This window comes from Anser cygnoides, chromosome 1 (genome assembly GCF_040182565.1).
Source record: "Anser cygnoides isolate HZ-2024a breed goose chromosome 1, Taihu_goose_T2T_genome, whole genome shotgun sequence".
Classification (NCBI taxonomy): Eukaryota; Metazoa; Chordata; class Aves; order Anseriformes; family Anatidae; genus Anser; species Anser cygnoides.
The window spans coordinates 88,346,220-88,373,448 of NC_089873.1; the positions used below are offsets into that span (position 1 = coordinate 88,346,220).

General features: G+C 39.1%; 1 protein-coding gene across 18 annotated transcripts in view; it reads left to right on the forward strand.

Annotated features, from left to right (window-relative positions):
* Positions 1 to 26,678, forward strand: part of GABRR3 (gamma-aminobutyric acid type A receptor subunit rho3) — a 36,236-nt gene extending 9,558 nt beyond the window's left edge. For 13 of the 18 annotated variants that reach the window (XM_067001853.1, XM_048071616.2, XM_067001884.1 and 10 more), the window contains 9 exons: positions 4,118 to 4,230; positions 13,654 to 13,721; positions 15,227 to 15,450; positions 18,094 to 18,176; positions 18,996 to 19,136; positions 21,926 to 22,078; positions 23,722 to 23,918; positions 24,951 to 25,206; positions 25,720 to 26,678. In XM_067001853.1, the coding sequence (XP_066857954.1) occupies positions 4,118 to 4,230; positions 13,654 to 13,721; positions 15,227 to 15,450; positions 18,094 to 18,176; positions 18,996 to 19,136; positions 21,926 to 22,078; positions 23,722 to 23,918; positions 24,951 to 25,206; positions 25,720 to 25,784 (1,300 nt within the window). In that variant the 3' untranslated portion in view covers positions 25,785 to 26,678. Of the gene's footprint in view, positions 1 to 3,406; positions 3,536 to 4,117; positions 4,231 to 7,793; positions 7,923 to 10,778; positions 10,907 to 13,653; positions 13,722 to 15,226; positions 15,451 to 18,093; positions 18,177 to 18,995; positions 19,137 to 21,925; positions 22,079 to 23,721; positions 23,919 to 24,950 lie in introns of those variants that run through there. The other 5 variants (XM_067001907.1, XM_048071631.2, XM_048071632.2 and 2 more) reach the window with 5 other exon arrangements.
* The last annotated feature ends 551 nt before the right edge of the window (positions 26,679 to 27,229 follow it).

Below are 27,229 nucleotides of genomic sequence, written 5' to 3' on the forward strand. Positions count from 1 at the left end.
GAACTTGTCTGATTTCTCCCTGAAGCAGAATAAACTTCCAGTAACCTGGTAAGTTAGAAACAAACAAAACAAAACAAACAAGCAAACAAACAAAAAAAAAACAGATGGGATATTAACCACATTGCTCCCTTGAATGCCACTGGTTATGTAACACCACTGTTGGCATTATTGGGTTAAATGCTTCAGCCAGAAATGATCCAATTTCCCTGAAGCAGACCTTTCACCTTTCACTCCTTGTTACTTATTAAGGTTAGGTAGGAGCAGCTAAGTTTGCCCTTAAAAGCCTGCCATGTATTCATCTGTTGTTAAAGAATTCTGAATTAGTTCCCTTGGTTTTGTAGGCAGTGACTAGCTGCTCTTTGAGAGCTCTGCCAGACACCAAGGCATTGAGCCATGAGTCCATGTAACAGTACTGGGTAGCGAAGCATCCAAACAGTATCTCACTTGTTTTTCGTCTGAAGAGCTAGTGCTTCCATTAATTTCCTATACAAATGCCAGAAGGGGTGTCTTCCCTATGTGATCTGAAACACTTCAAATGATTTTTATGACCTCCTTTGGAATTTATAGGCTACAATTTCATTTGCATAATGTAAAATGTTGCCTGGAATACAGCTGTAGGAAGAGCTATTATAACTGGAAGCAGTAGTTTCTTGAGCATGTGCTTCACCGAGGCTGACAAGCCCATTTTTGCCATTGCCCAGATCTATGCCAATACCAAGCCACCTGTCAGATCTCCGTTTATTACTACTACCCCAGACAGGTAGAGAGAGATTTCCTTTCCTCAGATGCATGCGGGCTTTTCCTCTCAAACACCAGAGCCTGATGTCTGCCATACAATGAGGATACAGAATCAATGACTACCCTTAGACTCCTAGATTATGGTGCTCTGGCCAAAGCTGTGTGATAAGAGGCCATGGTGCCAGGCCACCAAAATATAATCTAAGTCTTCGATGTGCTTCTGTGGGACTGAAAACTATTTCACTGGCAACTGCCACACCACTAGGGTCTTGACTGACCTTGAGAAGCTTTTCTGAGACCTACACTGGTTAGATCTGTCTCTTCTGCTTTTTAATGGAATTGGCCCCATGGGAAGGAGCACTCAAGAAAACATCTGCTGATGATTTCACAATGCTGTGGTACTGATCAATAGTTAGATATGGGTCTAGGATTTCTTGGGAGTAAACAAATACATGCATGCAATTTCCTTTGAGTCACCAGTTAAATAACTTTAATGCTGCAGTGAGGACAATTTAATACTCTAACTCTTAGCCAAGGAACAACATCTGGAATCCAGATGCTGATGTTAAGGGAATATTTGCTGGAGAACACTTCTTAGCCTTGGGTGGGAGAAGCAGGCAATGAGGAGGAAAAAAGTGAAGCAGAAGTGTATTAAAAAAAAAATAAAATAGAATGTTTTATGGGATTTTAAAAATTTTTGGTACCTTTACACGTGCAATGTTACCAGTGTCCATGAAATTAATTCCAAGTACCATGAGCACATACCTCTGCATGTAAGCTTTTTTTCCTTTACAATTAAAAAAAAATCTGCCAAATGAAGGTATTGAAGAAAAGATGCCACACATTTGTAATGAAAGTACATTCTGTACTGTACTTTCTCTTCTGACTCCTGCAAGATCTTGCCTTGTTTGAACAACTACTTCTGATAGCAGCTAGAAATAATTATTGTTTCTCCACCATTTGTACATACAACATCAGGTTGAAGATGCTATTCAACTAAGTAGGCACAAAAGATGATTTTCACATAGGCAACATTTTTGTTTATTGTGTCCTCATACAGGAACACAGAAAGAATATCAAAATCCAATAGCATCTCTTTCAGAGGCTTATTAAGAAGAAATCTCCTGCCCTGGTTGCTTATATTTTGCCTCTTGATACTGCTAGGGAACATTTTCCTCTGTCACCTAGTTGTTTCCAGTAAGAAGTTATAATAAATGTAGCATAGCTTTAGCTTGCTTCTTCCAGTGAAATCGTCAGAGCCTCAGACAGGTATCTTCCTCGGCACATTTGATAACAAATAACTTAGTGCTTCCAAACTGTATTAGCTGTGCCATGGCATTCTGAACATAATTCATCATTTCCTCCTATACCAGTTCCCAAGCAGCAGAATTTCCCCGCATGCCTACTGTGGAGTACTGCAGGTGTTTGTTTCTGCTGCCTGTTCTGCTCTGACACAGACAGGCTTGATTACGGCTGTTTTAATTCTCTGAACTGTGAGGTTTCATTTTAGCATCCACATAATTTTGTTCCAAGGGAACTAAAGTCTTTCTTTGAAATGCCTGATGGATGTTTGCCCTGTTAATTTTTTTCAGGCAACACTGCCAGAGACATTCAAGAATATGCAGGTAGATTAACTTGGTCAACCCTAACGGTTCTGAATAGACAAACAGATGGTGACACTGCAGCATCCCTGTGACACAGCATTGTAATTCCTTGACCTTCATTATTTAAAAGGGGGAGGGGGAGCCCAAGTAAATACAGCAGCTCCTTATCCTAAGTTATCTCATATCTCATCCAACTCAGTGCTTGACTACAGGGCAAATCTTTAGAACAAATTGTGATCATTCAGTCTAAAGCAACAATTACAGTCACTAGCTGCAAAGTCTCAGAGAATCATAGAGGGCATGAAAGAAATGATCTCTAGGGAGATTCCCTTGCCTGTGGCAAAGTAGCTGTGTTTAAGACATTCATACAGATATCTGTCTAACCAATTTTTATATAGCCTAAGTGAAAGGAGTCTCAAAACCTCCCCAGGCAATCTGTTCCAGCGTTTCACTGTTCTCACCAGGAGGTACCACATGCCTCCCTTGTTGCCACTGCCCATCCTGTCTGGGAGTGGATATGGAGCAAAGGGCCCTGTAAAAGCTCATTATGTGTTCTGAAGACTGTGATATGTTCCCTCAGTCTTCTTTCTACAAATTAAACAGCACTGGTTCCTTGGGATCCTCCCATACCTTTTATAAAATGGAAGCTCAAAACTAGGTGCAGTGCTCCAGCTGAGGTTTGGCTAGCTCTGCTATTACTTGGAGCCAGCCACTTAGAGCAAGTCATACAACAAGGAGTGGAGTCCGAAGGAGGCATCATAGCAGAAGCATGTAATATAACAGATTCTTTCAAAAGGCTGTGTCTCCCAGCTGCCAGATCTTGTCTGTGTTATAACCCAAATACTTTAGGATAAGACCACCCTGCTCTCTGTGGCGTACTTTCTGTGTATAGGAAAAATAAAAAAGGAGGCTGCACTGTGATGGGCAGCTGCAGTTCATTTTAGATGCAGGCCCAGCACATAAATGCCCTTCTCCGGTAGTGAAATTCCTCATGGAGTTTGGGATGTGGTGGCAGTACATTCTGCAAAGGGAAGAGAGTTAGCAGCAGTCATAGGAAGAACAGAATTCATGACATCCTACTGAGAGCATACAAACAGAAAGATTCATCTGTGTTGCCTCTGTGCTACCCAGAGCTAAGAGACAGGACGTCTATGATGCAAAGAAATACTGCGTGTCTGAGCAGCAAACAAGGGGTGAGCTAATGAGCAACAAACAAATGGGAAATTACATGTTAGCATATAACTTGGCCACAACCGACGGATGTTTGAGAGGACCTCAAAAAATGAGTTCCTGGATCCAGGACTGTCAGTTTCAGAGTCCCTCAGAAAAATGATTGATTCATTTGAGCTCTTAGGGAAAAAAGAAGAAGATTTATGATAAAAATTGTAATTGTCTTTGTCATATGGGTAATATATGAAGTCATTTAAAAATATGGATTCATGGTGTTATTTCCAAATCTGTGTCGAAAGAAGTTAATACCTTTTTTTTTTCTTTTTTTTTTTCTTTTTTTTTTTTCATTTGGCTATAGTTTCTCATATAATGATAGTCTCTGAGGGGACTTCTTGTATGTAATAGGTGTTCCTCATGAACCTGGGTGCCCTCACACCTGATTTATCCACGTTTTCCAATATGTGTCTCCCCAGCAGCTTTATTAACACAGTTGTTTCCCTTATTACTGCAGATTCAACAGTCCAGGATTCTTGAGCCCCTGCTTCATTTAGCCTTCTGTCAGGCAGGAAAAAAATGAAGTTTCTTACTTTTTTTTTTAAACATAGCAAACGAGAAATTAAAATGAGGAAAATTGACAGCACCAAAGTACGGCCACTTAAATCTGAGCAGCTTCTTCGCATAGAGGACCATGATTTTGCACTGAGACCTGGATTTGGAGGTAAGCAGCAGGTGCCAGTTCTGTGCTGGTTAATACTTCATTCTCTATCTGAAAGTTACTTAAACCCTGTCCGGCAATGTCATTTAAAATTGAATGACAGCTTTAATTGCAGCTCACCTCTTTTATACTCCAGAAACCAAAGAAAAAAACTAGAAATAATTGAAGGTGAGGCACTTTTTTTGTGTTTAGCATATCAATAGGAGAAACCATTCAAACTGACTCCTTCTCAGAACTAATTAAAAAAAGCAATATTACTAGAATACTACTCTTTGAGCACAGTGATTAAGGTATCCCTGGAAACTGCATAGTCTAGTAGCAATTAGCAAATTACTTAGTCATCAGATTTGTTTTGAGAGATTGAAATGAGCTATGAATTCCTAAATCTGTTTGCTCTGTACAAAATTTAATAGCTAACCACAGGCCTTCAGTTTATTACCATGTAGTTTCTGTGTTGTTGGGCACTATGATGATTATTTCTTCGTTTAACTAAATTGCATGTGGATAACATCCCAATCAATGGGATGTTCCCAGTTTAGATTTGATTTTGACTCTCCTTCATGGAAGGTAAAATGAGAAAGCTGCCCTACTCTTAAGCTTTGCCTGTGTCTTTGCATCACCAGTTCAGTGTTCATAATTCATAGAAATAGACTGAACTGCACTGGATTATGAAGCCAAAATAAAATATATGAGGAGCAATAATCAGCTGTGTAAAAAGGCATAAATCTAGGAGCCTAGATGAAGCCTGTGGAGCTATTCTTATTGACACCAGGTGCTGGGCCCTGGCAAGCATGCCAGGAGGGAGAAATCTGAAGTAAGAAAAGCCTCTCCGGATGCATTGGTTGAATGTGAAAGAATTTCTCATTACGCTAGAAATTTTGGCTTGTCAGGGAGCAAAAATCTTTCCTGACTTTTAACAGTAGTTGAGTTATATCTGTATCTTGGCAGCAAAAGTTAGGATTGCGTCTTACCTAAAACCTGTCTACCCTAATATCTGTCACTCTTGACATCTTCCTGTTATTACCTGCTTTGTCACACAAGGAATTTAAACTTTTGAGAGTATCATCTCGGAGAGGAAGCAGTATTTCCATGAAAGAAGCAACAGTTCAGGATGTACTTTATCACTGGATCATCACAGAAAGCAATACTTCTGATGTACATAAAAGCAGCTTTCAGAATATACCCTGTGATCTGGCAGCTGTAATTTTCCACAGGCAGCGAGGATTTTTCTGCGCCCAGCAAATCTGGACCAGGCTTTTTCCCCTTGTCCTTTTATTTTCAGATGACTAGTCATAGAGCCCTTTCAATTCCCATTGAAGCCAGCTGTGGTTTTTCCACTGACTTCATTGTACGGGCCTCCTAATAATCAGATTGCCATGGGTACGATTTCAGCTGCACTCCTGTCTTTCAGAAATAGCTTTCAGCAGAACTGTGCATCAGCTTTGCTGCTCTTGTATTATACACATGCTGTAGTGGCATAGGTGGCAAATCTAAAAGCCATGTCCAATAGTTCACACGCATTCACATTTTCAGGACTCTCTTAATAAATGGAATACTTACGTATCAATCTCTCTAAGACTATAACATGGATCCATTAACATTTTTACAGCACGCAATGAAAAGTCTTGGGGAAATGAGTATTGATCCTAAATTTACACTGCATTATTCCTGTCTTACCATTGATTTCAATGTTGTTACAGCAGTAAAGAATGGCTTGTTTTTCAGAAGAGACAGGTTAATAAGGCATAATAGAGAGTTAGCACACAAATGTAACCTCATCAAAGGACAAAACCATCTGAAACATGAATCTGAGTAACATACCCAAAATTATTGTCTGACAGCAGAGTACGTGTTTGTCTAAAAGACACTGATGAATAAGTGTGCAATAGAAGGAAACCTAGCTAGAGAAGATGAAATTAGACGTATCCCTGCTGCCCAGGTACTGACTGGAAGGAGTCACATATACCCTTCTCACGAGGTGGGCACTGCCACCAGCAACACTCACAGCATGTTCGGAACAGCTTATGCCCTAGGGCTGGCACAGCTAGGGGACAAGGACTTTGCTTACTTTCCTCTTCTTCACGCTGCACCCACTGCCATAACATGGCTCTGAATTGCATTAAGACTTACAATACTGTGGCCTTATGTATTTAAACAGATGAGATTTGGGGTTCGTTTTTATCAAATATAAAATAGCATCTCAGTACTGTGATTCTTTGAGGGCTTGGATCTGTCACATGTCACAGTGCATGATTTATTTAGCTCAGCACAATGCATGATTTTATGATACTGATGGGAGAAAAAAAAAACAGAGCTGAGTGAAAAACAAGTATTTAAAAATGATTCTTTACCTTTCAAAGAGGGACAATTTTTTTGCCCTCCTCTATATCTCATTGGGATTTCCTTGATGTGTCATTGAGTTGTAATGACAGATTTTGTTAATTTCTACTGTGCCCCTTTCCCTGAGAAGGTCAATCATCCTTTGCACCAGTTTGAGGAAAGAAGCAGCTGGAAAATCTATGCTGTTTTTAACCCGCTGGAGATTCCTCAATTCAGGCAACTCATAAATCTAAATCTAGCTTTTTTAATTTCATTTAGCCCCACACATGCAAAGTGAATGTGGAAGATAACAGGACCCAGAGATTTTAGTATTTATAATTAAATAAAAAAGGAAAGACAGAGAAAACACGTGCTGAATTTGTATTGTAAACTGAGCAAACATCTGCACAGGAAAAAATTTGGGGGAAATGAATGTAGAGCTGTTGAACACTGATGCTTCTGGCTGCAGTGTCACTGGAAATAATTGTGACCTTGCTCACATGGCTGATTGCATTCTCCTGAAAATATATCATTGCTCTTTGGAGATGAAAGGTCGTTTTTTGACCAAATGGCCACAATTCTGCTTTTATTTATTTGAGTGTAATTTGTCTTTGTTCTGTTGATTGCAATGATCTTCCAGCTGCACAAGCAGAACTTGACTCTCTGCTGATTTTAAAATTTAGTCCTGACATTGTCTGTTTATTAACGGATTAGAGATCTAAGTCTGAGAAGCATACTGTGTCAGCATGAAGCAAAATCAGCAAGCTGCTAGCAAGCTGTTTCTACATTTTTGCTATAGAAATGCTCCTATGTCTGGAGCACATTACACAGTGAGGCTGAGTGAAGCAAACCTATTCAGTACATCCAAATATTATTTAAAACAAAAAAAAATATGAAAACTTATGTTGTCACATTGCATTTACTCCCTAAGCCAGGCTCTTGGGTTGTTTGTTTTGTCACGGTCCTCTTCTGTTTGGAAGTCTCTGGTAGATGGACCGAAGCAGACTGGCCTCCTGCAGACCAAGGAGAAGAAAGAGTGCTAAAGTTTTGTAGATGAGCATAGTGAAGGCTTGAGAAATTCCACTAGCAACGGTATAGTACTGGTCATCAGTTGTGGTAAGGACTGTCTGCATTAAGTCCTACCAAAGGAAACAAAAGACTGCCAGTAGACTCAGAGTCAGATCTTTTCATGACTTATAAATGTCTTTGTATGCCTATTGCCTAAAGTACCTCAACTGGTTTTTCAGTAGCCTGATGAACTGATAGTCTGTGAGAAGATAGCTCAAGTTTGGACTGGAGAAAAAGCAAGAAATTAAATTTTGTTGACAGCACATCTCAGAATGATCATCTCCATATTTTAAACTCAATGAGAAAAGGTGAGCACAGGCCAGTATCAGACACTGCGCTGAGATTTCTAGCAGCTCACATCTGAGGAGCACCATGCAGGCTGTCTTGACAGCCAAAACCTTATACATTGAGGGAGGTGTTAACGTGAGTCACACTTAGAAACCTTTTTAAATTACTTTATTTTCTACTATATTTATGCATCTATTTCTCTATATAATGTTATTTTCTTAACATTCTTATTTCAGTGTATTGGCAGAAGTCATTTTGAGCTCTTGGTTTCCTGAGTTCTGTCTCCATGAGCATTGTCATTATTGTCATAAAAATCAGCATTGTCATTTTAAAAATCATCATTCCTTTACTCCTCTGTCCTTCGGTTTTCTTAAAACTCTTCCACAAGCTCTCTGAACTATTTTGCCATCTAGAGATTATAGAACGAGATATTAACTGTCACTACATAAAAATAGTTCTCTCTGTGTGTATATATACATATACGAATATATATATTGAAGTATAACAGCTTTATTTTTCTTTTCCATTGTGTGTTAATGACCTGTCAGGCCCTATGCTACTGGTGGGCGAGTTAAAGAAATTTTAGAATTGGTTATTTCTTGTCAACCTGTAAAAGGTTACACATATTAGAAATATGGAAAATAATTTAGTACAATTTAGCTGGTCAAACCATAGCAGTCTTTCTAGAGAATTTTCAACCCAAACTGCAATTAAGCGTAGTCTTTAGTCCACATTTTCAGAGGATCAGAGATCACAGTAACTCCTCCCCACTTCTTGAAAGTTCAGAAACATCTTCTCGCTGTTATGGAGGAGAGTGACTGACAAAAGTGGAATAACTTTCTCCCATGTGTTACTGGAAGGAATTGCTGGGGTCCAAAACAGGAGGGAAATATTTCGGTAATTTGCAAGACCTCTGATAGACAACTTCTCCTGGATATGTTTTTGTACATTGCTAATTCTTCTATTCCAAGAGCTGGCTATGGCTGATACCAGTCCCCCTTCATTTCCCATGTGAATAAGAAAGAAACAAAAGAGTAACGAGTAATTGCCAATAGTGCTCCTGTTTTACTTCGTTGCCAGGGGAAAGTAAATGTATCCACGCAGCTTAATTTACCTGCGGTTTGTTTGCACTTCTGTCTCTTTGGTTCTCTTCCTCTACAAGCCTACAAGCCTTTTTTAGAAAAAAGCATTTGTATGGATCTTAATCCTCCCCCAGTCCCTCTGTGTTTTACTGGGAGCCTTCTGTAGACCTAGATTTTTTCTCAGCATACCCTGTTACAAAGCTAACTGTGAAAAATCAGCGACTGATCTTTCTAAATTCAATGTCTATCTTAGGAAATTGCAGGTGCAATCTGCTGTGTGTTTAAAGGTTTGACTACTACTACTACAAAAAACAAACAAACAATTATATAATTCATTAAGCCAGTTATTACGGCAGAAATTGATCCTAGAATGCTAAAAAATATCCTTTTTTATGTAATAGCTCTTTAAAAAATGATATTGTAGGCTCTGTCTTTCCTGCTATTTATTAAAAAATTCCATGCTCATCAAGGAATTCTTTTGCTGTGTTTAAACCTTTAAAATAAAAGAGAACAGCAATGGCTTGTGTGAAGATAAATCCCTCTGAAAACAATTCTATTTTTTCTCCTGAGGAGTAATTATCTTGAAAATCTGTGGAACCTCCATTGTGAAAATCACTAATCCCTCTAAAATAATGATTTGTAGCAGTGCTCCAGCAGCAACTGAAGCTGCTCAATTTAATAACAAAATCCTCTCTGCCATCCCCAGTTTTGTCAAGCTGGGAAATAAAAAACACAGCTTTTCTCTGGTTACTTTTTTTCAAAGTGAATTTGATGTCATTGCCTGATGGTCAGCCAGAGATTGAAAATCTCAGTACATTAAAGGGAAAGCTGTGGTGCACACATAGGAGTAGAAAAATGACTCATTTTCTGGCCGTTTTAGGATGCTTATTGAAATGCTGTTTTTTAAAAAAACAATCTTGGTATAATAAACCCAAGGGATAGACAATTTTCAGTTTTCAGCAACCTGTTCACAATAGCTTATTATTACTGTTTCTAGTGGAATTTTTTTTTTTTTTTTTTTTTTATAATCCCAGAAAGAAATGTTCCAAGAAAACTACAAAGCTAAGAAGACCTGGATGAGAGTAGGGCCAATATGATTTCTACAGGGGCGGCAGTGTTAGTGGCAGAAATATAAAAATGCTTCAGGTTGGAAAAGCGAACAGTACTCTGAAGAGAACAGGACAGCATATATATATATTATATACATAATGTTTAGTGTCTTTATCATCTGAAGTAGGGGCAGAATGGGATGAAAATACTTGTAGCTGCTATGATCTGTCAATATAAGGATATAAGGTCAGAGCTGGGTTTGGGGGACATGGTTTAATAATTGTCTGTAATGAATGCTAAGCTCAACAGTGTTTTCTCCTTAATCAGTATGAGTACACTCTTGGGCTATTTCCCATACAGAGAACAGGAATCTCTTTCTAAGGATTATGTTTTACAGTTCTAGCATTTCTACCTCATCAGGAACAAATTTCATTGCAATTGTTACCTATTTATTTAATTAACTTTAGAAACACCCACTGTAATTCTGCTGGCCATAGCTTTTGATCTCTTTTATGTTTTTCACTGTCCTCACTGATTTGGTTTTATAACAGTTCTCAACTTAGTGCAAGCTGTCCTTTCAAAGAATGAAGTACCTCTCCATGTATTTATGTGTAACAGGCACTTCAGCTTGTGCAAGTGTAACCAACATAATCATCTGTACTTAAGCTGCTACTAGTTTCTAGTTCTAAGACCAGTTTCTTTATATCTGCCCAGATAAGGTGAATTATTGACTGAAATGGTGTCCACATTTGAGTAGCGATTGTTTGGGCCAGGAAATTGTCTACAGTTTTTGCAAAGCCCAAGAAAGCGTTAGGACTACCACACTTTGAAGAGCTGTCATTCAGAAAAAATACTTTTCCCTGCTATGCATGGTATGTGTTCACTTAGAAAGCCAGTCATCCTGTTCTGTGGTATGATTTCTGGGTCCTTCTCTGCCTGCTTGAAGAATGCTGAAGGAAGACAGTTAACTTTATTTGCTTTAGACTTGTACTTGACTCAGAAACTGGTAAAAGCCTTTATTATTTTTTTTTTTTTTACTGTGGAGAGCAGCTCCCCTCTCCTCCCCCTTCACCAATGTAATTCTACTCAAATAGGACTAAACCCACTGATAAAAACATTCCAGTCATGCATATCAACCCCAAATTTTAGTAATACCTGTTAAGATCAAGTGTATGCTCAGATATGAGCACTTCCAGTATGTCCTGCCACTTGCAGCTGCCACAGTGCTAGGATAAGAGTTTGGAGACACCTACAATATCAAGAAGTTGAAGCTTATTGGTGAGTAGGCTTAGATAATATGCAGTTCCTCTGCCTGTCAGTCCCTCCCTCCAAGCTTCCCTGGTAAACAACTGGCATTTCTAACGCTGAAGCTACATCCAGATTAGAACTCCAGGAAGTACCTGTTACAATGAACGGAGTTTAAAGGGACCCAAGAACAATGAGGCCATATTTCATGCTGTTGGCATACTAGTCAGCTTTGTAGCGACTATGCTCCTAGGCTGGAGCACTGTGCTTCTACAGCCAGCCTGCTCCCTGACATACCCCAGCTGGCCCACAGCTAACTCAGGTATCAGCTCTGCAATGTGGGCTTATCCTATTTCACCATGCAAATGAGGAGCTTGAAAAACAACACCTCATCTTTCCGCAGTGTTTGCATTCAAATGATGTGCAAATACCACTTGTGAATGATGTTCACATCATGTATAAATCCTGCTATGACTTCCACTTAGACTAAACCTGTCTTTAGCTTCCACCATAGTTTAGATCTCAGTGGAATACTGAAAGGATGACCACTCCGACTACAAGCTGGCATTTTTGTAGCTATATTCAGTGCAAATCAGTATTTAGCATAAGTAAACTATTTATGTAGTGTGCTTGGGACTGCATGGGCAAAATAAAGATGAGAAGTGGTCAAACCTGGTTTAGGAGAGGCGTAAAATATTTTTATCAGTTTGTGTGAAGGAGCCTGGTTGGATATATACGTTGATACTCTTGTGCATCGGCCTCTCAGGTAGATGTCTCCTGCTGCCTTTAGTCTCCAAAAGAAGCAGTATTTTCCCCAAGTACTGTTCAGAGTTTTACTAACACACTAATTGACTGAATTTGTTTTTGAGCTTTGATTCTCTGGCTGATGGACTGAGCCACACATTTCTCTCAGTGGCAGAGGTGATTTCTGAGCCATGCAGCACAGCTCTTGTGAGTGCAGACACGCTTTTGTATCCCCTGCTAACTCTGGTCGTGGTTTACCTTGTTTTTCTGTGCACATCCTCATCTGTTCTATGCAGGGTCAAAACCTCCATTAAAAATACAAGTCAAATCTAGAGATTACAGAGCCAGATTTTAAAATACCTTTAAAATAGTTCAAGATCTCCAGTGGTAAGAACTGGAGGCAGCTGTGTAATCCTCGAGGGCTGCTATTTAAAGGATAATTCCAAAAAGAGACACAGTATTGTGTAGCTGGTTATCAGGAGACTGATATTTCTGGACTATTTTACTCTAATGTAAGGAAAGCACAAGAAAGAGAGAAAGACGAGTTAAAGAATGCTATCTCCTGCTGTTCAGAATTCTTTGTACCCACGTTTTGTACTGCATTATTTTTAAAAATTTACTCTTAAAGTATTTTAAATGCTTATTTTTTACAAATGTAATTGGAATTCCAAGTACAATAGTTATGATTTTAATTCCAAATGGAGAATATTCTTCAGTGTGTGTGTATGCACAAATCTCTGTCCTCTCCTTCTTCTGTAAGGAAATGCTTAGTCAATTACTTAAGTGGAATGACCTGCTTGCTGAAAATTACACAGGTACATAAGCAGTATAGACCTAGGTTTTTAATTCTAGATATTGTGTACTGAAGAGACTATAAATAATTTTATATTTTGCTGTAATTCTAATTGATTCTAATCACTTTATAACAAAAATGCAAATATGGTTTTATGATATGTTCATTCAGATCACATTATGTCATAAATTTACAGCCTTTTTCAGTGGCATGAAATAGTGGGATAGTATTTAAAAAAAATCCACCAAGTGCCATTTGGTGTGTATTGTACTTGAAAATAAATTCCTATTTATTATATTTATAAATTATTATACATTGCACACACAACACTCCATCATGGCACATACTTAGTGACTTAGTGTGTGTACAGCTTTTCCCTTATAAGGTAGTCAGAAAGAAATCCATTTTCACAAATTTGTATGCTAAAATTTAAATAGTTAAGCAACTAAAGATAATCAGGAGGCATAATATTTTTTTAATAAGAGTTGAGAGTGATAAGTTTCTCCCTACGACAGCTTCTCCCTACGACAGTTCTAAATAGTACACCAAGCAGTTAATTGGCTTTGGTACTGCAAGGAAGCTGCCACTGCTATCTAAACTGCAATGCCACCAACAACTAGTCTGGCTTCAGAGATCACTTAAGATTTTGTATTTATTTCTACAACTCTTTAGCACTGGGTTTTACTGTATTGCCATGGACTTTCTCATTCAGTGTACTATGGTGGACAGACCATAGCAAATGATGGTATGGAGTGTACTCTGCATTTGTTAATATACAGTCTTCCTTTTAAAAATACAAATTTATGTTCATCGCTCTTTCATTCTGTTGCTTTGAAGGGTCTCCAATACCTGTGGGCATTGATGTGCAGGTAGAAAGCATTGACAGCATATCTGAAGTTGACATGGTAAGTTGGTTAGTAAAACTGAAATAAAGAATTTCAGCCAAAACGCAAGGTCCTAGAAACATCCAGATGGATGATATAGAACAATACAGTTAAAGAAAGCAAACACTTAGCACAGCCTTGCCGTAAAGCATGCAAGTCATCCTCATTTAAATTAGTGTTATGTACGAGCACACGCTGAATTTCTCCCTGAGCCAGAGGAACAGAACAGAGCGGAGAGCACTCCGATTTGAAAATGTCAACCATTCAGTGAGTCCCATGGGCTTCCATGTAAGCTCTTAGTGCTCTGCACTTTTGAATATGAGGTTTAATGTCTTTTGTTTCCTTTCTTTATGCAGGTCTGAATATTCCTCATCATTTCTGACATGATGGAGCTGTGGTCATAACAAATGGAAATACAAAAATCAGCTCCAGGAATGGTCTTAGGAAGGAGACACCCTCACTACAATCAAGGACATGTAGCAGTGGAATGCAGGCTGCTCATTCCTTAGACAAAATTGTCACTAATAGTGCCACTCAGACATTGGTGCCAAGTTGCTCAGTCCTAGAATAGCAGGGCACATTAACTTGGCAAAGAGATCTCATTTGTGGTATCCATTCACACCAAGTGTAGCTCACCATGAGTGTTGACCTTGCTGTGGGTTCTGTCAGTACGAACCTCTGCATTGCTGTGCAAACCTACCCAAATCAGTGGGTTTCACGCAGGCATAAAATCACGTTAAAGGAGATTATTTTCAGAAGTATTTGTTCTAACAAGATGAGTAATGCAAAAGCTAGTTAGGTGAGCCCAGAGCAGATATTCTGTGCAGAAGCTCAGAATGGATTTCCAGCTTCCTCTCCATCTCTTTCCACAACTGTATTTGTTATATGCCACGTTATATAGCCATGTTATTCTATGTAAGATATTTATGACAATATTTCATATTAAAAATATTGTAATTCTTGTAGAATTTAATTGTTTACTCTTATAAAATTCACCATAATGTTTCTATAAGATTCATTTCATTCATAAAATTTACTAATCTAAAAATCCTGACTGATCTTTGTACAAAATGTACAGATGAATGGATTTTACAAACTGACCTAAAGGAACTGTAAAGGAATTGTAAAGGATCTGTAGTCTGTTGTGGGAATAACTTGTGAAAATTTCCACAGGAAAACCCTCTCCCTTCACCTTAGGTTGGTTGTAGAGTTTCTTTTTCACTTTGTTGATGATCCAATCCAGCAGACCCCTGAGCTCTGTAAGAGTCTTATCTGAGTATAAATCACATATGAACAAACCCCAGACTCAGACACCAGGGACCAGGCAAGCAGCAGGTATCTCAGAGGTAGCTCCGATGTGTATTTCATCTCACTGAGTGGCATTTGATTGCCACTTTAATTGAGGATCCTCCACATGATGTTTATAGCAGAAACTGATCCTTTACATGAGTTGATTACTTTGTACTGTTTTCTGTTGTGCATGAATAAAACATGGATTGTCTTCTTTTATTTTTAATTAAACAAAGGACTTCACAATGACTTTGTATCTCAGACATTACTGGAAGGATGAGAGACTTTCATTTCGTAGTACCAAAAACAAAAGCATGACTTTTGATGGAAGACTGATAAAAAAGATCTGGGTACCCGATGTGTTTTTTGTACACTCCAAAAGATCTTTCATCCATGATACAACTGTGGAAAATGTCATGCTCCGAGTGTACCCTGATGGCAACGTACTCTTCAGTCTACGGTAAGAACAATACCGTTTTTATAAGGAAATACATGATGCAGTTGTGGAGCAATAGTCTGTATAATGAGAAACTACTGGAAATACTTGAAGTTAGGATTCTGATGCTGAACTGGCATTAATCCTCTGGTGTCAAGTACTGGGAACAACTGACAACTGGAAATTTGCAGTGTACCAGTGGGAAAATAAATTTAGGATCGATAACATAAAAATAACATCTGTCATTCACATACTGTTCCCCATCACAGGATGATGGCACTTTTTCCATCTGTTGTGAATACCACTGAAGTTTTTCAAGTGTTAGTCCATTGCCAGTGGTTTTAGCAATATTGCAGTAGTTTTACTGTTGAGTGCAGTAAAGCCCTAAATTATTAGTACAGAACATTTTTTTCCCCTGAGTCTTTTAAAATTGTCTCAGCTATTTTCACCCTGGGATACCTGTAAACATAGCGCTGATATAAATCAGAGCTGCAGGTAGGCACAGAGAGCTGCAGATAATCAGTGCTGATGCCAGCAGTGTTTAACAGGCACACTGTGTGACTACAAAGAACTGGAAAGCAAAACAGCAGTTCCAGAACTGGAATAGCAATGTCATTAAACATGCCTCCCTTCTACCTATACAGTATTGCTTTTCTTTATCAAGCAGATTTGGATGATGCGGCAGAAACAGTTTTAATGGAAGAATTTTCCCCCTTGGGCAGAGGCCCTGGAGCCTGTGCATTCTCCAGTTTCTTACTAATTAGCCCTGTGCACAGATGTGATATTTCATCTGATCTGGAGAGCTGGAAGATTTATGCAAGCACTTGAGTTTTTGGTCATGTAATAATTGTTCTAACAAGTAAATGAATTCATCTGCCTTCTCATACGGCATGCAGAAAGCCTCACAGCAATTGCTGTACACCACCTTAGAATAGCGTTAGGCTTTTATGTTCAAGAATCACACTGACCAGCAAAACACCATGAGGTAAACTATGCATTTTATTGTTATATTCACTTCTGTGCTTCACAAGAGAGAGGGATCAGAGGAAATACACCAAGGCTTACAGCAGTAGCTCTCAATATGAGAGGTATTACTCCTGAGATGGGAGACCCTGCCTTGCGTCCTACATCCCATTTGCAAGCTAGTGCCCTACTTTTACATCTTGTCCTCTTCTCCCTGCTCCCAGAGTTACCTTCCCCTAGCCCTGCATTATCTGTTGGTGGGTTCTGGGTGACTCCTTTCTCTGACAGGTGAGCCTTCATGCAGTCTCACCTTCCTATGCCAGTGAAGAGCAAAACCCCAAAGTTCCTGCTAAACCTCGTGGATTTTATCCTGTGCATAAGCATGAAGAGCAGGTCCTGTCCTCTTCCTTCCTTTCTCTGTCATGTCTTAACAAACTAAGAAGAAGGGAAGGGGGTGACCTAAGGGCTGGTGAACCAAGGTTTTGAAATGATTAAGGTCATACAGTGTGTTTCTAGCCTGAGTGCTGTTAATCTATATGTTCCTAAAGAACCGGATGCTCATTAAACCCTCTTTTTGTATTGCCAGATTTACATGCGATGGGTAGATTATATTCCAAATCCTTATGTGCAAGAAATCTGAATATTCCACAGTTTTTCTTCAGTACCCAGCATCCAGGACTTTACTGAAGCAAAATGGAATAAAAATCCAGATTTGGTGCTAAAATAGTCTATTTTTTTCTCCACATTTTCTTGGTGTTCCCCTGATCCTGTAGTCAACAGTTAAAAGATAGAAATAACATCCATAGCTGGAGGTCTTATGCATCTTTTTAAAGATGTATCACTCTTACCATCTCATTTCAACCCTGTAAAATCTTACATTTGTAAAAGCTTAGCTACAATGTGATTGCTGATCACAAGTTTCCAAAGATCACATATATATCCATTGAATCCAGTATCAGTAAAGTTCCTGTAGGATTCAATTTGGGGAAAAATGAAATCCCAAAGACATCAAATGATATACAAGCTTTGACAAGAAAGGAAAATTTGGAAGTTTTTACTACATTTCAATTGCTGCTTCTAGCCTTCCTGTTTGTTTGTTTATTGTGTTATTCGGTTAAAATGCTAGGGGTCATTTGTCTTCTAAATATTAGTGAAAAAGCAAGTGAAATTCATTGTCTAGGTTTCCTTAAGCTTTTTAGGGTATTAGGCATTTGTATGTTGTTGAAGAGCAGAATAGGCTTTCAGAAATTGCAGCTTATCTTTTTATGCAATTAAATATTATAGCCATGCTAACAGGGAATACAGCACTTGGAATATTTACTCTACTCTTTAATATTACCTACTTCAGTCTATCAGAAACTCAGTCAAGAAATGTGAACTTTGCTTTTTAATCTTGGCAAGTGTAACCATTCAAAGCAAAATGTGTGAAAGGCTAATCAAGGATCAGGCCAGTAAAAAGTTTATAAATTGAGTGTAATGTACTTAATAAGAAAGACTATTTATGTTTAAAAATGTGTTCTCTCACTGGCTTAGTTTTCTATCACTACCTTGAGGCAATTTTAGAAGTGTCCATAACAGCAGAAAAAGTAATTCATTTGGATTCTAACCAGCAGGTTGGTCGGGGATTTCAATCAGATGTTTGCACAGCCCAGAGAAAGTGTGAAATTTTTCATTTACTTTCTGGTTTTCTGTTCCTTCCTGCAGAATAACAGTTTCTGCTATGTGTTTCATGGATTTCAGTAGGTTTCCTCTGGACACTCAGAACTGTTCGTTAGAACTGGAAAGCTGTAAGTTTAATTCATGACTGCTCCTCACATGTGCATTATTACCAGCACTTCATCTTCTTCATAACACCTTTTTCACCTGTTTTGGTGTGGGCCATGAACTCTTTGACCTGTACATATTAAACTGCTTTGTATCCAGTTTGGGATATTTCTGTAACTCAGTACACTTTGGGAAGACAGAAAAACAACCATGTGCCCCACTTTGTTTTAACTGGGTTGATGTTCCAAGGTCTCAATCCAAAATTTTTTCCTTGTCAAAAATCATGCTTTGTCTGAGGAAAAATGCAAGTTAAAAGTAAAATAAAATGTCAAGATTTGACCTCATAGAAAAATGAAAAGGAATGCTTGTGTTACAGTGAAATGTCTGTTTTCTCAGCCCTGACTCTGTGGTCTGTAGTAAAGGTAATTGTCTCTTGCAGAGAACTTTGATACCTCAGAATTTATTTTGTTTGGATTAAGAGCAAAACTGGGATGCTGGCTGGTTGTTCAGACTCCACAAAAGGGAACAGACTGCCACTGCTCGGGCAATCTGCTCAGCACAGCAGCTCCCGAGCTGTACCCCTGTTTGCCTTGGGACCCTGAGCATGCCTGTGCTCCCCCTCTGTCAGGTACATGGCTGACATGGCACAAGACTCCACCTGAAAAAAGGTGCAATGTGTTTTTTTGCAATTTTTCTATGTCAACTAACTGGCAAATTGATATTAAAAAAAATAGGTTTCCTTGGGGTTTTCCAAATTGTTGGACTGTTATTCTATTGCTAAGAAAAGAAAACAGAAGCTTTATTCCAGCAGAGAAGGTGATTTAGTTTTTACTTTCTCACAGATGCATATAATGAAGATGATCTGATGTTATACTGGAAACATGGAAATCAGTCCCTGAGCACAGATGAACACATCTCCCTCTCCCAGTTTTTCATTGAAGAATTCAGTGCTTCCAGTGGACTTGCATTTTACAGCAGTACTGGTATAGTAAGCCCCTGTCATTAGAAGAGAAGCATGGGACATAGCCAGGCAGACTGTCTTTCACCTTCAAATTAATTGCTAATTAATTAGCAATAACAGACCTCTGAGAGGTCTGTCAGTCACACTGATCTGTTAACCTCAGCCTTAAGTTCTCTTTACATTACCAGTGTAACACTTGCTCCGTATTAGAAGAGGCCATGATAATACTTGTAACCCGACAAAAGGAACCTTAAAGAAATGCAGAACAACTAAATATATGTTGTTGTGAGCTCTTGCAAAATTGTGGGCCTCTTCTGAAAGTCTCTGGAGTATCAGGTTTACAGGAATATTTGGGTCCTGGTTATATAGAAAAAATATTGAAAATACAAACCCTAAAGGGTCAAGTACTAGAAAGCAAACAGAAGGAACACTCAACATATTTTGTTGTCTAAAATCTCGTTTTTGGGAGCTGGAAAGTGTCATTAAAAATATACTGACTTTAAAGATTCTTCATGAGAGTGTTTATAAGCTATTAAGGTCTAATTCATGGTTTGCTTAATGTTCCATGTTTATACATAAAGTTGCAGAAAAAAAATAAATAATAATCCCTGTATGTCTGTTCTACATTGTTTACATGCAGATATCTGTGCCAGACAGGTTTTTATTCCTCACTATACATCTTGAACTACACCTTTTGGCAAACTGCACAAGGCCCTAGGAGTTTATTATGGGTTTGATTTCATGCAAAGTGGTTTTTATTTTCTCTTTATTTGTGCATGCAATTATAAATTTTGCATTATGTCTCTATGTAAGTAACTAAACATACTTTTCTTAACCAGTTCAAATAGAATGCTTGCTACTGTACTTTCTAGTTTGAGACAGTTCATTTCAATGGGAATATTCCCCTTTTATATGCAGGCAGATTAATGAAATAGAAATGGACAAGATTCCATACAGTGGGATGAAATGCATAACAACTTGGAAAACAAAACAAAACAAAACAACAACAAAAAAAACTTGAAGATATATAGGAAAGCTGCAAATAGATTTATTTACTTTATTTTAGATACAGAATATCTTCATTTTCTTTAAAAAGAGTAAGAGGGATTGAAGTTTGCAGGGCTCTCATTTTAATGGCTGATATTTAATGCAGAAATTCCAGTTTAAATGATACTGCAGCCTAAGCAGTGAGGAATTCACAGCTTGATCAGTTTCTTCAGCCTTATCTCTTGCCTGTGTCTGAGCTAAGAACAGAGCTCCAGCTTTCAAGAGCCACTGTCATGTGAGAAGAGAAAGGGTGATACCTTGCTATTGTAACACTGCCTTGCAGAGAGCTACGTCAAACTTGTCCTTGTTGCAAGAAGGAGACTGGGATGGTTTCCACCAAATTGCTATCACTGTGTTGAAACTGCATTCTGGGAACCCAGGTGGCTTCTTTACCCGTGCTATTCTCATCCAAAAACACTAATGCAAGCAAATACAGCCTTGTGCACAACACTGCAACCTCATACAAGTTCTGTACCTTTACAGCACCTTCACAGCACCTTTGATTTTGCAAAAAGTAACTGCTTAACAGTAACGTGGAGATGTTTTGAAAACAAGCTAACGCAGCAGGGTAAAGATGGCAGAGTAGGCTTTTTTAAGTCACCGGTGACCACTGGGAGGTACCTCGGAATACATGCATGTGCCTTATCTGTTAACTAGATCACTGATGTTTGTAGGCATACACTTTTCTTTGGCTTTGAGGCCCTGTGTCAGACAGGAGCTTACACTTTCTCCTTTTCTTTTTGTTTTGCTTCTTGTTGGAAGAAAGTGGTTACATGTAACATCTCCTCCCCACCAAAGGAACAGTAGGGAACTATCAGCATAACTCTAGGGGCAGCCATCTCCTCCTGAAGAGTCTCAGATGAAAAAAATGGACAAAAAATGCTGCTCACAGAGCAGACTTCTGCATTTTAGGTTGTGCATAGCTTTTCCTGTGAATCTCAGTGAACTACACATGTACGGCATTTAGGCTTTTGGAGTTCCCTGGCCTCCAAAGGAGCAACAATGTCACTGTCAACAATCATTTCTAAAGACAAAACCCTTCAGCATGGCTGAAATCACTTAGAGCATGTGTAATATTAAACGGGGTCACTGCTGAGATAGTCCTTTTTATAAAGTGTCTCTTTGTGATGGCATGACTGTTCAGACACAGGCTTATTTCTGGCTGCAGTTGTATAGAAAAGGCAGATTCTGCACAGACAGCTATTTTGCCTTCTTTTCACCTCAGTGTAAACTGTCTTCCTTGCACAAAGTGTAGCACACGTGCTTTGCTGCACATCCAGAGCCTGCCCCAAAAGTCACTAGATGGCACCCTTACCTCTAAAGTCAATGCTGGGCAGGCAAAATGGTCTGACCATAGGAAAAGTGCGGCTTGGTGCCTGGGCGTTTGCAGCATGAGAGACGGCAGGCTGCTTTTGAGGGGAGGAAGGGTATCATCTTCACTGAGCTAGCTGAACTGGACTATTATATTTTATCTGTATCCTCCCAGCAGTTTCACTTGAAATCTATTTACTTTTTTTTCAGTTTCCTAACCTTAAAATTATGCAATACTCGTGATGCCTCACTGCCGAGGCAGCTGTGTATTAATGAGGTATGGATGGGCAGTCTGTAAAGCACTATATGAAAGCAGGGTGTTAGCAGTATCTCTTAGGTATTTACCATTACTGATGTGGAAACACTGGAGGAGAGGACTGGTGAACAGAGGTTACAAATAACATAGTTCTCTTCTTTTCTCCCCCATCTTCTTCCTCTCCTTTTTCTCAATAGGCTGGTACAATCGACTTTTCATAAATTTTGCACTCCGGAGACATATTTTCTTTTTTGTGCTTCAATCCTATTTCCCAGCCATGCTGATGGTGATGTTGTCTTGGGTTTCATTCTGGATTGACAGAAGAGCCGTTCCTGCCAGGGTATCACTAGGTAAACCTTCACTGTATTCTTTTGGGATACATAGAATGGATAGGAGAGAGCTTTGGAAGTTACCTTAGCTCCTAATTTACGCAAGACATGAGCAAATATATCAGGTCATTGCCTGAACAACTTTATTATTGCCACGGTTGTCAGTAACACAAACTCCTTTAGTCAACCTCTGTGTTTGGAAATGGGATGTTTCTTCAGGCTGATTTTGCTGTACTAGCAGCTCACATGCCGCAGAAGGAAAGAGAAAATTCTTTCTGCAGATTTCCCTAGGTCGAATTTTAGTTCATTCCTTTTTCTTTCTTCTTCTTCTTCTTTTTTTTTTTTTTTTTCCTCGCCTCTTCCCAGGGAAGTAACAGGTAGTCAAATCCCTTCCCAGATCCATGGCTCATGAGAGATACTTCATAGGCACAGCAAAATCTATCTAAAATCTTTGTAGCTCAGCTTTCTCTCTAGAAACAGTTGATATCTTCCTACAAAACTGGAGCCACTTTTTTGACTTGTCCTAGGTAGCAAAGCCTTTCTTTGTCAGGTACTTTGAAAATGTTTGCTTCAGTGCCTTAACTGTGCAAGGCAGGCAGGCTATGTGGAAGGCAAAGAGCAAGCTGGGTGTCTTTCTGCTCTTTTGGTTTTAATTCTGAACACCACATTTTGGGATAAAAAGATTAATAACAGTTTTTGTTTTTTTCTATAACATTATTGTTTTCTCAGTGATGAATCAGTTGATACCACTTCAAGACTACCTTTTGTTGGTAATTTAACACTAATGGACTTGGACTAGGTACAGTCTTTTTTTTTTTTTTTTCAAAGATTAGCATCTCTGTGAAAATCTGATGGAAATATATTAAGATATCTAATGTATCCCTAATATATCTGAGTCCTAAAACTGTCAGTTTAAGAGTTAGTGATGAAGCTCCTGCTCTTTCTTCTCGCTGATACTGGTCCCAGAAGCTGACTGTATGTTGCTGTATTTCTTAGACAAGTGAAAACTTTGAGAATCTTTAAGAAACAAACTTGCATCTACTGAGGCAGCCCTTAATGTTTATCTATAGCTATAATAATCTGCCTTTCTGTTGGCAGAGTCTAAAACTATTAATACATGAGATATAAATATATTAGTCTAAAACCAACTTATGATACCTAGTTTTATTAATGCATCTACCAATCTATTTTATTTGTAAGAAATTTAACTTCATATTGAAAAATCAAGTTTTAATTCTCAGTAGGTCATTTGTAATGTTCTCAAGATGTTTTTGCTGATCATGTTCTTTAATTTATGCGTGGGTTTCTAAAGAAAGTTATGCATCAGGAGTTTTACAAATAATGTATGTTCACTGCCAATTAGCGGTCATAGAAAAGCTGTCAGAGAAAGTATTCCTTGCACTGCTGAATCAGCAGCGTTTTGTCCCCACTGCTCAAACATGGTGTGCTGCAGCTCTAACTACGCACAATGAGTGGAGACAGTTTTCAGTATTGTATGTGATAGGTCCTTCATGGTTCACTCCACTTTTCAGAGCCTGTTCAGTGAAGTTAAAAGCAGTCTCAATCATCTGCCCTCACAGAGCTGTGCTGTCCAAGCAACTGGTGATGAGCTAATCAGAACCAGCTGGCCTGTATTATGATAACCTCCCCTTCTTCTTTGGCAGGCATAACTACAGTGCTGACAATGTCAACCATCATCACAGGAGTAAGTGCCTCAATGCCTCAAGTGTCTTACATAAAGGCTGTGGATGTGTATTTATGGATCAGCTTCCTTTTTGTCTTCCTGTCTGTCATCGAATATGCTGCAGTGAACTATCTCACCACAATTGAAGAGAGAAAACAACTCAAAAAAAGGGGCAAGGTACAATGATCTGTGTTTTGCTGCCTTCAGGAGTATCATAGAAGCCACAAAATAATCCTGATACAAAACCGTGATAATAGTACTGTAACCATCTCTGTGACTCCATTTTGTATCTCATTTTTTCTTGGCCGAAGGGGGGAAATGTATTAATCTCTCAGATCTTGAGAAGGTCTGAGCTTTCTCTCCCTCCTTTTCTTGTAGCAGAGGTTAAGGAGCACATCTCCTGATTTTTATTATTCCCCCCACCCCTGCCCAGAGGAAAGTAATCTTTATTTTGTTTCTCAAATGCCTATTGATCAAGGGAGTGTTTTCATTTTTTTCCTTTCTCTGAAATATACACTAAAATGTAGTCACTGTGATATTTCCTCCTGTTCCCTGTGAAACAGCCTATCCTTCTCCTGCTCCCCCATTTTCAGATAGGCAGATGGGTTTAATGATTTTTTTTTTTTGTGCCAAGACCAGATGAATGACAAGGTCATTTTTTCATTTTTTTGAAAAGTGTGCCTGAAGTAGAAATGTTTATATTTCTGTAAACATTTGCTTTCTATGAAGCACTCACTTAAAAACTTTGCTTCAAGAATATCCCCATATGTGAAATCATTTGCTGGAATATCACAAAGGGAAGAATACACAAAGGATGCATATGTTGCTCACATGATTTGATAATCCTATCAAAAACCATGGAAATGTTTGAAGTCCAATAGCTCCAGCAACACAGACCTACAGGAAATGCAGAGTTTGATTTTTCTGTTTCAGAAGCAAGGGCACATGTAAGTCAGCTGGCAATAATCAGTCAGACAAGTGTGTTTTCTCACATATATCCCTTTACTCGCTCATGTCCTCCACAGGGGGCCAGGCCCCACAGGTAGCAGTATTTGGGGTAGATACACTGGGAGGTAACCACATTCTCCTTATGCTCTCAATATGGGGAACAGCGCTGAAGAGAAAGCTTTTTTAATTTTGTGTTTTATTTAATTATTAATTACTAAAATGGCTCCTGCTAGATGCAGAATAACTATTCTTTGTTGCCAGGCATCAGGAATGTACAGTATTGATGCAGTGCAAGCAATGGCTTTTGATGGCTGCTACCACGACCCGGACGTGGACATGGACCTGACTGCTTTTTCTGACCGCTGTGAAGAGAATGCAACTCGGGCACGAGCAACCAGCGTCTCCAACGTGGGCCCAGCTCGCATCAAGAGAAAGAGATCTCTGAAAGGAAATGTGGGCAGGATTATTCTGCAGAACAATCATGTCATTGACACATATTCCAGGATTATATTTCCCAGTGTGTATATCGTGTTCAACTTTTTTTACTGGGGTTTGTACATATGAACAGAAATCATTATAAGCTAGATGTTATTTTGTGTATGAGAGTAGCATTGTGCTCTAAAAATAATGCAACAGCAGTACAGAAAATGGTTGAAAGTTTCTGAAACTGGCTTCTGTGTCAAACCGAGGCAGGTTTGTTTAGCAGCAAACCTGCTCATGAAAAATTCTCATGAGCCTGTTTTTTCAGTTGGACTGTGTGGTGCTTCATTGGGACAACCGAATGCACATGCTACTGCTGCAGTAGCACAGAAGCAGTTTGCTCACTAAGGGAGCCCTTTATCACACACCTAAACAGATAGCAGCTCCTGGTCAATGTATTATTCAGTGTCTATCTGCACTATAATTATTCCTCTTTAATCAGCCTTTCTGTTTGTTCTCCACTTATTGTCCAGGTTAGTTTTCAGTCAGCACCAATCGCCTTCAAATAGCTCCTATTCCTGTTTCACCTGCTGCATTTCTGTTTTGCTAGGCAACCTGTATACACCTCAGGAGCCTTTGTCCTCAGATAGTACAGAAAGCAGGAAGCAAAGTTAATGGAGCTTTGTACATGGTGCATCATCGAAGCCTCAAGAAAACCCTTCACCCTGTCAGCTGTACTTGTCTTTCCACGGGATCACTGGGAGGGACCTCTGTTCTGGAGAGATCTTGATCACTAGTCCCTGAGGTAGCAAAGCAATAGCATCCCAGATGCAATGCACTCAGTGTCTTACAGCCACCTCCCTGGTGAAGTATCACCTGCACAAGGTGTGCCCTTCATGTGACACCCACACACCTGTGCCTCATGTAGGCCTGCTGTAATCACCTGCTTTCTGTATTCAGAAACCTAGCCTTTGAGGAAGAGATTTTAGAATACTTTTTCAAGAAAGCAAACAAACTGTGTCTTCAGCAGAATCTGGTTCTTCCATTTTATACCGTATACATGAACTTGGGGTTTTGTCCCACCCTTGGCTTCAGAGATTGGAAGTTACAGTGAGGGGATGCTGTACATGCTTGCTTGCAGCACTTGTCCCTATCACAGCTCAAGTTACCACACCAACACCTGAGACACACAGGAAATAAAAAGAAGCAGCTGTGCCAAAACAGAGCCATATACAGGAAACCTGCTGGTCCCAGATGAGTCCTGCATGGAACCCTTAGGTTGAAGGGTTAATTCAACCTCCTTAGGTTGAATTAAAGATGTTCAGGGACACACACAAAAAGTGTTCACAGGTCCAAGAAAGAATCAAGATTACTTCTGTGACTTTCCCAAATAAGAAACATTTTCCACTTAAATTTCCTGGTTTTGTCTGTCAATTAATGAAGTGAGTTCACATTTACAAATTCAGTTCAAAATGATAATTTGTGTTAACAGAAAACGTGAAAAGGTAAATGCTTGGTCACTGCTTGGCTAAGATCAGGAAATGGGAATAAATTTGGAAGTCTGAACCACTCTTGGATTTATATGATTTTCCTACTCCAATATTGTTTGATTATAGCATGGTGATGTCTCATACTGTTTCAAAAAGCTGCATTTGTCAAGCTCTCAGTTACAGAGCTGGAAAAGCTGGCGACACATTGCATGCAGGCTGATTGAAATCTGATGGAGTGAGTGGGTACTTTGGCAGTCAAGTCACTGCCAAAAAAATGATCAGAGCTAAGACAGCTTTGATACTCTTCCAGGAAATCCTGACATGGAAAGGAGAACTGTACCAGGAATGACAATGCTGGGAACGTAAAGCCAAAGGACATGCACGGTTTTGGCAACAGCAACGGCACACCAGACCTCAAGCTGAGCAGATGTGTAATATAAATATATAAAAGAAATTACCATATCATCCTTGTTACTGCACTGCTATTATGAATGCATCCTGCACAGATGTTCCAGATTGCCTGAGAAGATCCCATCTAATTGCTCCAGATGTGTGTGCCCTAAACTTATAGCATGAACTAATGTAACACCATTGTTTTCACATAAAATTTTTATCTGCCTTATGGGAAGA